Source organism: Equus asinus, chromosome 17, assembly GCF_041296235.1.
Source record: "Equus asinus isolate D_3611 breed Donkey chromosome 17, EquAss-T2T_v2, whole genome shotgun sequence".
Classification (NCBI taxonomy): domain Eukaryota; kingdom Metazoa; phylum Chordata; class Mammalia; order Perissodactyla; family Equidae; genus Equus; species Equus asinus.
The window spans coordinates 24,209,194-24,221,187 of record NC_091806.1 but is presented as its reverse complement, the minus strand read 5'-3'; the positions used below and the strand labels follow the sequence as shown (position 1 = coordinate 24,221,187).

At 37.2% G+C, this 11,994-nt stretch overlaps 1 protein-coding gene and 1 pseudogene across 1 annotated transcript; both read left to right on the top strand.

Annotated features, from left to right (window-relative positions):
- Window positions 1-6,239: 6,239 nt before the first annotated feature.
- LOC139040456 (olfactory receptor 5G25-like) lies at window positions 6,240-7,094 on the top strand. The gene has a single exon (XM_070487224.1). It carries the CDS (start codon window positions 6,240-6,242, stop codon window positions 7,092-7,094), a length of 855 nt encoding a protein of 284 aa, XP_070343325.1.
- Window positions 7,095-9,123: 2,029 nt separating this feature from the next.
- On the top strand, window positions 9,124-11,568 carry LOC106844078 (olfactory receptor 5G25-like; annotated as a pseudogene).
- The last annotated feature ends 426 nt before the right edge of the window (window positions 11,569-11,994 follow it).

Genomic DNA, 11,994 nt, shown 5'->3' with positions numbered 1-11,994 from the left:
TCCTGCTAATACATCTATCTAGTAATTGCAAATCCTTTGGGAGTTTGGGTTTTGACACCATTGTCAAATCCAGGACCTTCTATTTGGGTTTACCAAGACTTAACCTCAATTATAGGGTGAGTATCCTGAGGAGGCAGGAGATTTCTCTGAAGAGAGGCCGTGTTGCCCTAGGGAGAGAGATCGCTGCAATTTCTTACAGCTTGGAGGAATTATAGCTTTTAGGAGAGAGGGGCTCGCCATGCCTGCAGGCTTAGATGCTTCTGAGGTGTCAATATCTTCAGCTGCATCCACCCAGATATCTCCAACTCAAGTGGTCCCGGGACTAAACCTTGTCATAACAGACTTGCCTTGTTTGACAACTTAACTATCTTTGAGTTTCAGGCTCTATTATTATTAAATCTCGAGCTTGGTCCTCAGTCTCTCCTGACCCTACATACAATGAAGATGAGTATACCATAGTCTGTAACCAAAGAGGCCCCCTCACTTTCACACTTGGCTTCAGTTGCTAGTTGCTCTCCCTCTATTATAGATCATCAATGGCTTATCAGTAGCCATCAAACTCTGTTCTCCCATTAGCTACTATTCCATTCATATGTTTCAAATACCTACCACATAATACTTTCACTATTAGTGCAACCCCTCCACTGGTATATCCTTCCCAGTTCAGCCTATTGAAAATTATAACTATTGGACCACTATCTTCTGCTGAGGATGGCTGAGCTCTCATCTGTCACCAGTCATGGGGCTCTCATTATCACTTTGGTAGTGACTGATTCAGCTCCAGTTCTAACTTTTTGCCTGCTCCTTCAGATTACTGATACTACCAGCAATTGCAGGTTGGCTTCTCCTGAAACAAACTTCTGACAGAGTTTGAATTGCAAGATGTTTATCAGGGATCAAAACCTGTGAATGGAAGGAGAAAAAAGTTAGATTGGGAAAGAAATAAGTAAAACTGTGAATCCAGCTTGACAGAACCCACACCAATGTGATGAAATTCTAGAGAAAGTACTGTTAGAGTTGTCCCATACTAAGGCAAAATGTCCAGGCATTTATATTCCTGCCTACTCTGTCACCTGATGGGGTCTGTTCCTGGAATAGCATGACCCTGGGTAGGGTGGCGCTCTGCAGCTGTGGCTGACCCTGAAATAGCTAACAGCTGAAGTCTGTCTGCTGACTGAATTCCTTGTTTTTAGGCTGAACATTCTTCCTTTATGAGATCTGGGTGGTCCATCTCTGTTTCTACCTTCCTGGAACAACCAGATGTCTCAGGGCGAGACTAGCAGTGAATAATTGGAGCCAAGTGCAAATACAAAAAAAGGAAATTTATGTGTTCTCTAAAGTTATAGTAGAAATGGTAGTAGAAATCGACTCGTATCTGGAAAACCCAGTGATCTGTGTGGTGAGTCCAAGTGTCAGTCCTTGGGTCACTTATGACCTTGGTGGAAATGAATTACAGAGGGGATGTAAGAGCAGAAGTCAAAGGGCAGCCAGCCAACTGAGGTCTAGGAAGATATAAGAACATTTTCTCAGACACTCAATCTGTCATTTAGTATTCACCCTTGGCTCAATTCATCTCTCTCATGTCCCAGGAATAAAATCCTGTCCAATCAAGTTTGATATTCCTATGACTCTTTCGCAAAGAAATACCCTTAATTCCTTTCCATTCTAGAAGAAAGTTCTAATTACTCAGCACCTGAAAGAACTCAGATTACTCTCCTAGCTTTTCTACCTACAGCCACACTCTTAGAATTATTTGTCCATTTATTCATTTGTTTAAAAATATTCATTGAGCATTTACTCTTCAAGGCACTATTCTGAAACCTAGGGATATAATGTGGAAAAACCAACAAAAAGCATTCCCATTTTTATAGTTGTGGATGAAAATAATCCATAACCATCCATAAGTGAAAATTTTGGTGAGTTTATTCTGAACTAAAATGTGAGGACCATGGCCCGGGGCTTTTCTTCCCGAAGGAAGAAGGGGCACCAAAGTAGTGGGGTGTACAGAGTGGTTATATACCCCCATAGAGGATGTTTCACATATAATTGAAATGCCCCTTTATAATAGTCACAAGACTGCTCTGTCAGCACAGCACTTGATGGACACAGGAGGTAGTAGGTCTGCTGTCTTGCTGGACACAGCAGGTTGGCAGTTCTGTTGTCCCAAGCTGGGTTGTCACAGGTGAACACAGCAATCAGTTCCTAGCCTAAGGAAAGATGCTTATCCTTTAGGAAATGCCAATGTGGTGGGAAGTTGTACCTTTATCTTAAGGGCATTTGTTCTTGCCATAGTAAATGTTTAAAGCAGATATACAATGCATGCTCAATGACCATGTGTGGCCCTTTTGGAAAAACAAAGTCAGGCCGAACTATGTTTACACCAAATGGCTTCCTTATATACTCCAATATAGCCTATTGCTTGCTATTTCTAGTTGTCATAGTCATAGGAGGTAAACTAATTCAATGTTAGGTAATGGTAATTGCTTTGAAGAAAAAGCAGGCTACAGAGAGAAACTGGATGAGAAGAGAGATGAGAAATGAAGAGAAAATGAGAAAGGAAAAGAGAAAGCTTCTGAGGTAGAATCCTGCTTTTCTTGTTCCAAGAATAGAAAGTGGACTGAGTGAGGTGGTGAGCGGTAGAAGAATCCAGATCTTTCTATTAATCCATTTCATTGTGCTCTTATGAAGCTTAAATGAGTTAATACTCTTAAAGCACTTTGAAGAATGCCTATATATAGTATAGATCTCCAGTGACTAGATTAATGTCCTGTGGCAACTTTTATATGGATAAATGTCACCTCTTTTCTGAAATACCTTGAAAGATTCCTTGTTGGTTACAGAAAGAAGTTCAGACTCCTTTGCCTAATGTTAAAATATTTATGAAGTTTGGGTCAAAATATATTTTTCTAATCTTATAATTTGAAATTTTCAACCACCAATGTGGATTACCTTTGTCTCTCAAAGATGCTGTCCAAATTTATAGCTCTGTATTGCAGCATAGACACTCCAGTCCACGTCATTTTTACTAACTTATAACTTAGCCTCTCTTTGAGATTCATCATGTCCAAGAGACTATTTCCAACACTGGCTACAATGATCCCTCTCTCCTAGTAACTCATGGGCAAATCACTGAGTCTCTAGTGCAGTTTTGTACCCAGGCTCCCTGTCTGATTGTAATCTCTCTGAAGCAGGCTCTGTTTTAGAATCTCAAATCTGCACAGTGCTATGGAGTGGTGCTCATTATGCAGTAATTGAAAAAAAACTGGTATTTCAAATTGTGTGTGGGTAATCCCAAAGGGAGAGAGAGATTTATTTTTGCATTACACTTGACTCAAAGTCTCCAAATTATTTCTCATAAAATAACTTTAATATCTTCTCTTTGGGACTGGTCTCCTGAGCTTCTGGTTCCTTGAAGGAGTTAGCTCCAATTTACACAACAGGCTTTTGGGAAAACCTCTGCTGTATGAATGCAGAATCGAGTCAATGAAATCCTTTTGAAAGTGCTATTGAAATGCATATGTTTCAGGATGGTACAATATATTGTTTATCTTTCTGGATATCAGAAGAAGATGAGAAGAATGACAAGTCATCATTTGCAGAGTAATTCATTTTCATTCAGGGCAAATTAATTTTGCAATTCACTTTGCCATAAGCAGGCAAACAATCTAGGGAATATTTCTTCAGACAGGTGAGTTAAGTGACTCCCTCAATTGCCTTTAGGAGGCCAGATATGGAAAATGAGTTAGAAACCTGGGAAAATATTATCTCTAAGATTATGATGAAGAATGATTTGGAACACATAATATTCAGTCCGTGTCTTTTGGTTTAAATGACACAACTTGAATGTACATTTTGGTGGCATTCTGTATTTGGCAAAGAGATACTGAGCTGTACTATGAGATTTATAGGCTCAGACAATGTTCCAATTAAGAACCATTGGCTTCTGTGGGTAAATTTCTTCACTTTTTCTAAATTGGACAGTATAAGTAGAAAAGAACTGACTGAAATTGTCATACCTTTCATGTCCATAGTCACATCAATACCTGAGATCATGATTTTTCTGTATTAGAATCTTTGTTTTGAGTACAGCTGGGGAAAATTAGTGTAATATGTATTTCCATAGTGAGAAACTTGTTTTCACACAGCCTTTCAAGTTGAATACAAAATTTGAAATATATAATAATTATCACTGATGGATATACTTCATCACTTTTGTTTACAGAGGCAGTTAGTTGAGATGATAGATGTCTATATTCTAGTTTAACCCTTATAAAATTTTTTCATATCCTTAGTTTATGACACATAAAATGCTTTGTTTACATCTTCCCTGAGTAATAGTTAATACAAATATATATGATCTGTAATGTATTTCTGAGTTTAGATAGTATGCAATTCTTGAAACATTTCACTACTAATGTGTAGTTTTTTCTGACTCATCTTAAATTTCACCATTCTGTCTTTTTTTTCCAAGCTCCATTGCCTCTGAGACTGTAGCAGGTGAGTGGCTTTTTCACTAATGTCCTGTTAAGCAAAACCGTTTTCAAGCTTTCTTTCCAGGAAAGAATGTTGTTGGATTTCAGTCAATGCTTCTCTATGGCACATCCGTTCAGGTTTTTGTGTGATTGTGCTACTGGAATCAGGATGATTATTTCAAGATCCAAAGTGGATGCCTCCCTCCCCCTTCTTCTCCTTCTCCTTCTCCTTCTCCTTCCTCTTCCTCTGCTTCTGCTTCTGCTTCTGCTTCTTTCGCATTGTTCTCACTATCCTTTCCTCTCCCTTCTCACTCACTTTTTTCCTAAAAATACTTTTCATTTTGAAATTAAGATTCACAAGAAGCTTCAAAGATCATACTTAGAAGCCCCACACATCCTTCACCACATTTTCCCCAATGGTTACGTCTTATGGAGCTATACTAGAACATCAAATCCAGGAAACTGACATTTGGATGATAAGTTCATATTCTTCTCTTTAATGTTATCGTATGTTTAGCTTTGTTTAACTAATGCCTCAATCAGTAGACAGAGCTATTCTGTCTCTACAAAAATCTCCATTGTGCTACCCCTTTATAGAGTCAACACGACCTCCTTCCCACCATTACTAATCCCTGGTGACCACTCACTTGTTCTCCAATCTATAATTTTGCCATTTTGAGAATGTTATATAAGCAGAATCATAGAGTTGTGAACTTTTGAGACTTTTTTTAACTCAGCCTAATAGCCTTAGATACATCCAAGTCATCATATGTATGATGTTTTGTTCTTCTTTATTACTGAGTAGTATTTCACAGTGTGGATACACCGCAGTTTGTTTAACCATTCACCTATGGTAAGACATTTGATTATTTTAAACGTTTTGCATTAAAAATAACTTCTATTAACAATATTATATAGGATTCCGTGTGCATATAAATATTCATTTTTCTGGTATAATTGCCCAGGAGTGCTCCTGTCATCCTTAAAATATTTATATTTCTCTCATAAGCACCTAATAACTCTACATGAATCACAACACTTAATATTTAAGAACTGGTCTATTCTTTGATGGACTTAAACTTCAATGTAGTTCAATGAAATACATGAGAATATACACCATGGATAAGAGGGAACATAGGCATTTTGGAAAAGGAGTCACAGAGGTTATACTGTTGAGGATTTTGCTAACTTCTAACTTTTCTTGTCTCCGCTTGCCCTCTTTCTTTAGACATCAGAACTTACTCCTTAGACAGCTCAATTACTTATTGCTATAGAACCCAATGTTATCAGAAGCAATTCACATCCCTAACACCTGTTTACCCTTAATCTGCTGTGAGAATAGATATTAGTCTGAATTCATTGAATTATCACAGTGCCTTTTTCAATGATGTGCTTTTTAAAATATTCTTGGTTCAAAGGTAAATATTTTTAGAAATATAATCTGGTGCAGTTAGAAGACTTGCCTTAGAAAATCTCCAATGTTCACTTCTAGGTTAAAATTCTATGATTCTATTCCAAAATCCCATTTCCAAGGAAGAAAGTGAAGGGCCCTGTGACGTATAGTGGCCTACTGAGGATCACACAAATATTTTTCAGATAGATAGCATGACTGCCAGGGGTAGAACTCAGGAGAGTTAAGTCTCAGGCTATCCTATTTAACTTAAAACAATAAAAGTTAAATACAGATTTAAAATTAAGAGGTCTTTAATTACGATTAGACTGCAGAGAAACTTCTTTCTCTTTCTCATGACAGATTAAATCAAAGAAATGGATTGTGGAAATCAAACTTTGGTGATTGAGTTTTTTTTCGTGGGTTTAACAAATCACTTCCAGCACCAGATTGTTCTCTTTGTGGTATTTCTCTTGATTTATCTCATCAGTCTTCTTGGAAACTTGGGAATGATCACCCTCATTTGGATGGACTCCCGACTCCACACTCCCATGTACTTTTTTCTCAGCCACTTGTCATTTGTGGATGTCTGCTCCTCTTCTGTCATTGGTCCCAAGATGTTGACTGACATCTTTGTGGAGAAAAAGGTAATCTCCTTCTGTGGTTGTGCTGCCCAGTTATGGTTTTTTCTTCAGTTTCTTGTGACTGAGTGTTTCCTCCTGGCTTCCATGGCATATGATCGATATATGGCCATCTGTAAGCCACTATTGTATACGCTCATTATGTCCCAGCCAGTCTGTGTGGAGCTGGTGGTAGGGCCGTATACCATGGGTCTTTTAATTGCCACAACCCATACGACTTTTGCCTTTCATCTGCCTTACTGTGGCCCCCAAATCATCAATCACTTCTTCTGTGACCTTCTTCCAGTTCTCTCCCTAGCATGTGCAGATACTCAGGTCAATGAATTTCTACTTTTCATCTTGGCTGGAGTTCTAGGAGTACTCAGTGGCGCCATCATCCTGGTCTCCTACATTTACATTGTCATTGCTATCCTGAGGATCCACTCAGCTGATGGGAGGCACAAGGCCTTCTCCACCTGCTCTTCACACCTGACAGCTGTCTCCATGCTTTATGGGACACTCTTCTTCATATATGTACGTCCGAGTTCTAGTTTCTCCCTGGACATCAATAAGGTGGTTTCAGTGTTCTACACATCAGTGATTCCCATGTAGAACCCCCTCATCTATAGCCTGAGAAACAAAGAGGTCAAGGATTCATTCAGAAGGGCATTTGAAAGGAAGAAGTTTCTTATTGGTAAGTAAACTTGAATACAATTGTTAGAACAAATTGAGAGTTAATAGGTTTTCAAGATGCAAGAACATAGGTTGAGTGTTGGGAGTCCTACTTTTATGTTGAGACATATTTTATTACTCTGTGTCATTGAAAAGTCATGCATTGTATTTAGGTTATGATTTTTTCATTTTGATTTTCTCATTTCTCATTTAGCAGGAATGAGTTTTAGAATTTTAAACTGAGATGAGTGGATTATTGAAACTCAAAACTTTAAAGGATGTTCTCAAGATTTATGACTAGGATATGAGGTCTTTTTAAAGTCCTAAATGAGTGTTAGAACCAGTGATTTAATAGTACGTCTGGTCTGCTTACAGGGTGTTGAGATATCTCAATTGTCTTTGAACATGATCTTTTCTCTTTAAACATAAACTATTAAAAATCTAGTATGGTCCAAAGGCAAAAACTTCCAGTTAAAGGATAAATAATTTCTAGGAATGTAATGTACAGAATTGTAGATATCGTTTACAATACTTTATTTTATGTTTGTAAGTTGTTAAAAGAGTAGATCTCAAAAGTTTTCTTCACGAGAAAACAAATTGTAGCTACTTTAAGTGGTTCATCTTAACTAAACTTTTTGTGGTAATCATTTTGCAATATATACATGTATCAAATCGTTATTTTGTACACCTTGGACTAATGCAATGTTCTGTATCTATTACATAGTATTAATACAACTGGAGAAAAAGTGAATTATTATTTAGTTTTTTATTGAGGTAACATTGGTTTATAACTTTATGCAAGTTTCAAGTGTGTACCATTATATTTTGACTTCTGTATACTACATCATGTTCACTACCAAATCTAGTTGCCATTCATCACTGTTCAATGTCTCCCTTTTCCCCTTTTGCCCTCCTCCCGTTCCCTTATCCTTTGGTAACCACCAATCTGTTCTCTACATCTATGTATTTGTTTGTTGTCATTGTTTTTCTATCTTCCACATATGAGTGAAATCTTAAGGCATTTGTCTTTCTCCAACTGACTTTTTCACTTAACATAACACCCTCAAGGTCCATTCATGTTGCCACAAACAGTAGGATTTCATCTTTTCTATGGCTGAGTGGTATTCCATTATATGCATATACCACATCTGCTTTATCCATTCAACATGATGGGCACTTAGGTTGTTTCCATATCTTGGCTACTGTAAATAATGCTGCAGTATAGGGGTGCCTATATCTTTTTGCATTAGTGTTTTTCTATTCTTTGGATAAATATCCACAAATGGAATTGCTGGATTATATGCTATTTCCATCTTAATTTTTAGAGGAATTTCCACACTCTTTTCTGTAGTGAGTGCAGCAATTTACATCTCAAACAGCAGTCTATGACAATTCTCCTATCTCCAAATCCTTTCCAACAATTGTTATTTCCTGTCTTTTTAGTGACAGACAGTCTTATTGTGTGAGGTGTTATCCCATTGTGATTTTGATTTGCATTTCTCCAATAATTAGTGATGTTGAACATCTTTTTATGTTCTTGTTAAAAAAGTGAATTATTCAAGAAGCATGTAACCACAGCACTCTCTGATACTACCTTTGCATTTGGAATAGATATTTTACAAAGGCCTTTTATATCCCCTATACGCTCTGCTCAGAGTAATAATTTGTTGGGATTTTGCCACTGTAATTACATGATTTTTGCTTTTGAAGTGCAAAAATGTATTGCAGTTCTTCAATAAAGTGTTGGTTATTAGCATTGTTATTTATTGATTTTTATATCATAGATAGGACATTAATACTATTTTTATACATAATGACCCTGACAGCCATGAGGAATTTATGGATTTCTAAGACCTCATATTTGGGTCCCACACTTTTGTTTTCTCCAGGTACAATATCCTTTCAACCATAATTTGGTGTTCTATTTTCTGGAAGATAGCAAGAAATACAGGAAATAAGAGGACAAACCATGTTTTGTACAATTGTAAGATTCACTGAGATCCACACTGTCTTATTTTGAACGCCTTCTTTAAAAGGTATTTAAATTTAGTCCACTGACTGTAAGGGAAACAGTGTATTTTTATATTGAAATTTTTTATTGACTTTTTTCAACTGAATCTAATACCCTTGGATGCATCCAAGTTGTTGCATGTATCAATTTGTTTCTCTTTATTACTGAATAGTATTCCATAGTATGGATATACCACAGTTTGTCTAACCATTCACCTATGGTAGGACATTTTGGTTACTTCAAATGTTCGGCATTATACATGAAGCTTGTTTCAACAAAATTGTACAGGTTTATTTGTGTGGACATAAATATTCATTTCTCTGGGATAACTGCCCAGGGGTGCACTCTGTCATCTTTAAAATATTTATATTTCTCTCTCAAGCACCTAAAAACACTAAGTGGGTCGCCACACCTATTCATTATTTAAGAACTGGGCTCTTCTTTGATGGACTTAAAACTTTGATGGAGTTTGACTAGCTTAATGGAGTTTGACTGGATAAGAGGGAACATAGGCATTTTGGGAAAGGATACACAGAGGATATGCACTTTTGAGGATTTTGAACCCTGTTACAAAGCTACCTTGTGTTATCTCAGCTTTCTCTCCTTCAGACATCAAAAATATGTTTTAGACAACTCAATTAAATATTCCTATAGAATCTAAGGAGTTGGGGAGGAAGTTACATCTTGAACACCTGTTTACCCTTAATCTGCAGTGAGAATAGGTATCAGTCTGAATTCATTGAATTCTCATAGTACCTTTTTCAATGAAGTGTTTCTTAAAATATTTTTTGTTCAAAGGTAAATAGTTTCAGAAATATAAACTGGCACAATTAGAGAACTTGTTTTAGATAATCCCCAATGTTCGCTACTAGATTAAAGTTCTCTTATTCTATTCAAAAATCCTGTTTCCAAGGAAGAAACAGAAGACCCCTATGAGGATTAGTGACTTACTCAGGATCACACATATAGTTTGTAGATAGACAGCATGACTGCAAAGAATAGAACTCAAGAGAATTAGGTGTCAGGCTATCCTATTTAACCCAAAAAAATAGAAGTTAAATGCAGATTTAGAATTAAGAAACATTTACTTATGAATTAGTTGCAAAGAACATTTTTTTTCTTTTTCTCATGACAGATTAAATCAGACAAATTAATTATGGAAGCCAAACTTTGGTGATTGAGTATTTTTGTTGTTGTTGTTTTTTGTGGGCGTGACACATCACTTCTAGCACCAGGCTGTCCTCTTTGTGGTATTTCTCTTGATTTACCTCATCTGTCTTCCGGGAAACTTGGGGTTAATCACTCTCATTTGGATGGACTCCTGGCTCCACACACTCATGTACTTTTTTCTTCATCACTTATCCTTTGTGGATGTGTGCTCCTCTTCTGTTATTGGTCCCAAGATGTAGACTGACATCTTTATGGAGAAAAAAACCTTTTTCTTTGGTTGTGCTTCCCAGTTATGTTTTTTGTTCACTTTGCTGTGACTGAATGTTTCATCCTGGCTTCCATAGCATATGATCGGTATATGGTCTTCTGCAAGACACTGTTGTCTACACTCATTCTGTCCCAGTGGGTCTGAGTGCAGCTGGTGGTAGGGCTTTCTACCATGGGTCATTTTTTTTTTTTTTTAGATTTACACCTGAGCTAACATCTGTTGCCAGTCTTTTCTTCTTCTTCTCCCCAAAGCACCCTCAGTACATAGTTGTATATTCTAGCTGTAGATCCTTCTGGTTGTGCTATGTGGGATGCCACTTCAGCATCGCTTAATGAGTGGTGCTAGTCCACACCCAGGATCTGAAGTGGCAAATCCCTGGGCCACCTAAGGAGAGTGTACAAACCTAAAAACTCAGCCATGGGGCTGACCCCAGGGTGGATCTTCTAAGTGCCATGACCAATACAACTTTTGCTTTTCACCTGCCTTACTTTGGCCCCAATATCATCAATCACTTCTTCTGTGATCGTCTTCCTGTTCTCTCCCTGGCATTTGCAGCCACCCAAGCCAAACAGGTTTTACTTTTCACCTTGGCTGGGGGTCTAGGAGTTCTCAGTGGTGTGGTCATCTTGTTCTCCTACATTTCACATTGTCATCAGTATCTTGAGAATCTACTTTGCTGATGGGAAGCACAAGGCCTTCTCTACCTGCTCTTCACACCTGACAGCTGTCTCCATCCTTTATGGGAGACTCTTATTTATCTATGCATGTCCAAGTTGTAGTTTCCCCCTCAACATCAGTGAACTTGTTTCTGTGTTCTACATGGCAAAGATTCCCATATTGAAACCCTTCATCTAAGCCTGAGAAACAAAGAGGTGAAGGATTCATTCAGAAGGGCATTTGCAAGGAAGACATTTCTCATGCATAGGAAAATGCAGATACCTTTCATACTAAAGATTGATATTTAAAGATATGCAACATAGAAGAAGATGGGCTTTGTGTTGGGAGTCCTACTTTTATGCTAAGATTCAATTTTTCTTACTCTCTGTTATTGAAAAGTCACACAATGTCTTTAGGTTACAATCTTTCATTTTTAGTTACTCATTTCTCATTTAGCAGGAATGAGTTTTAAAACTAAACTGAGATGAGTACATTATTGAACCACAAAACTTTAAAAGATATTTTCAAGTTTTGTGACTAGGATTTGAGAGGTTCTTTGTTAAATCCCAAATAAATGCTATAACCATTGACAACATTACTTCGGTTTTGTGTACAAGGTGTTGAGATCCCTCAATTGTCTGTGATCTTGGCCCTCACTCTTTAAACATAAACTGTGAAAAAGTGCATTATGGTTCAAAGATAAACATTTCTAGTTTTAAGATAAATAAGTTCTG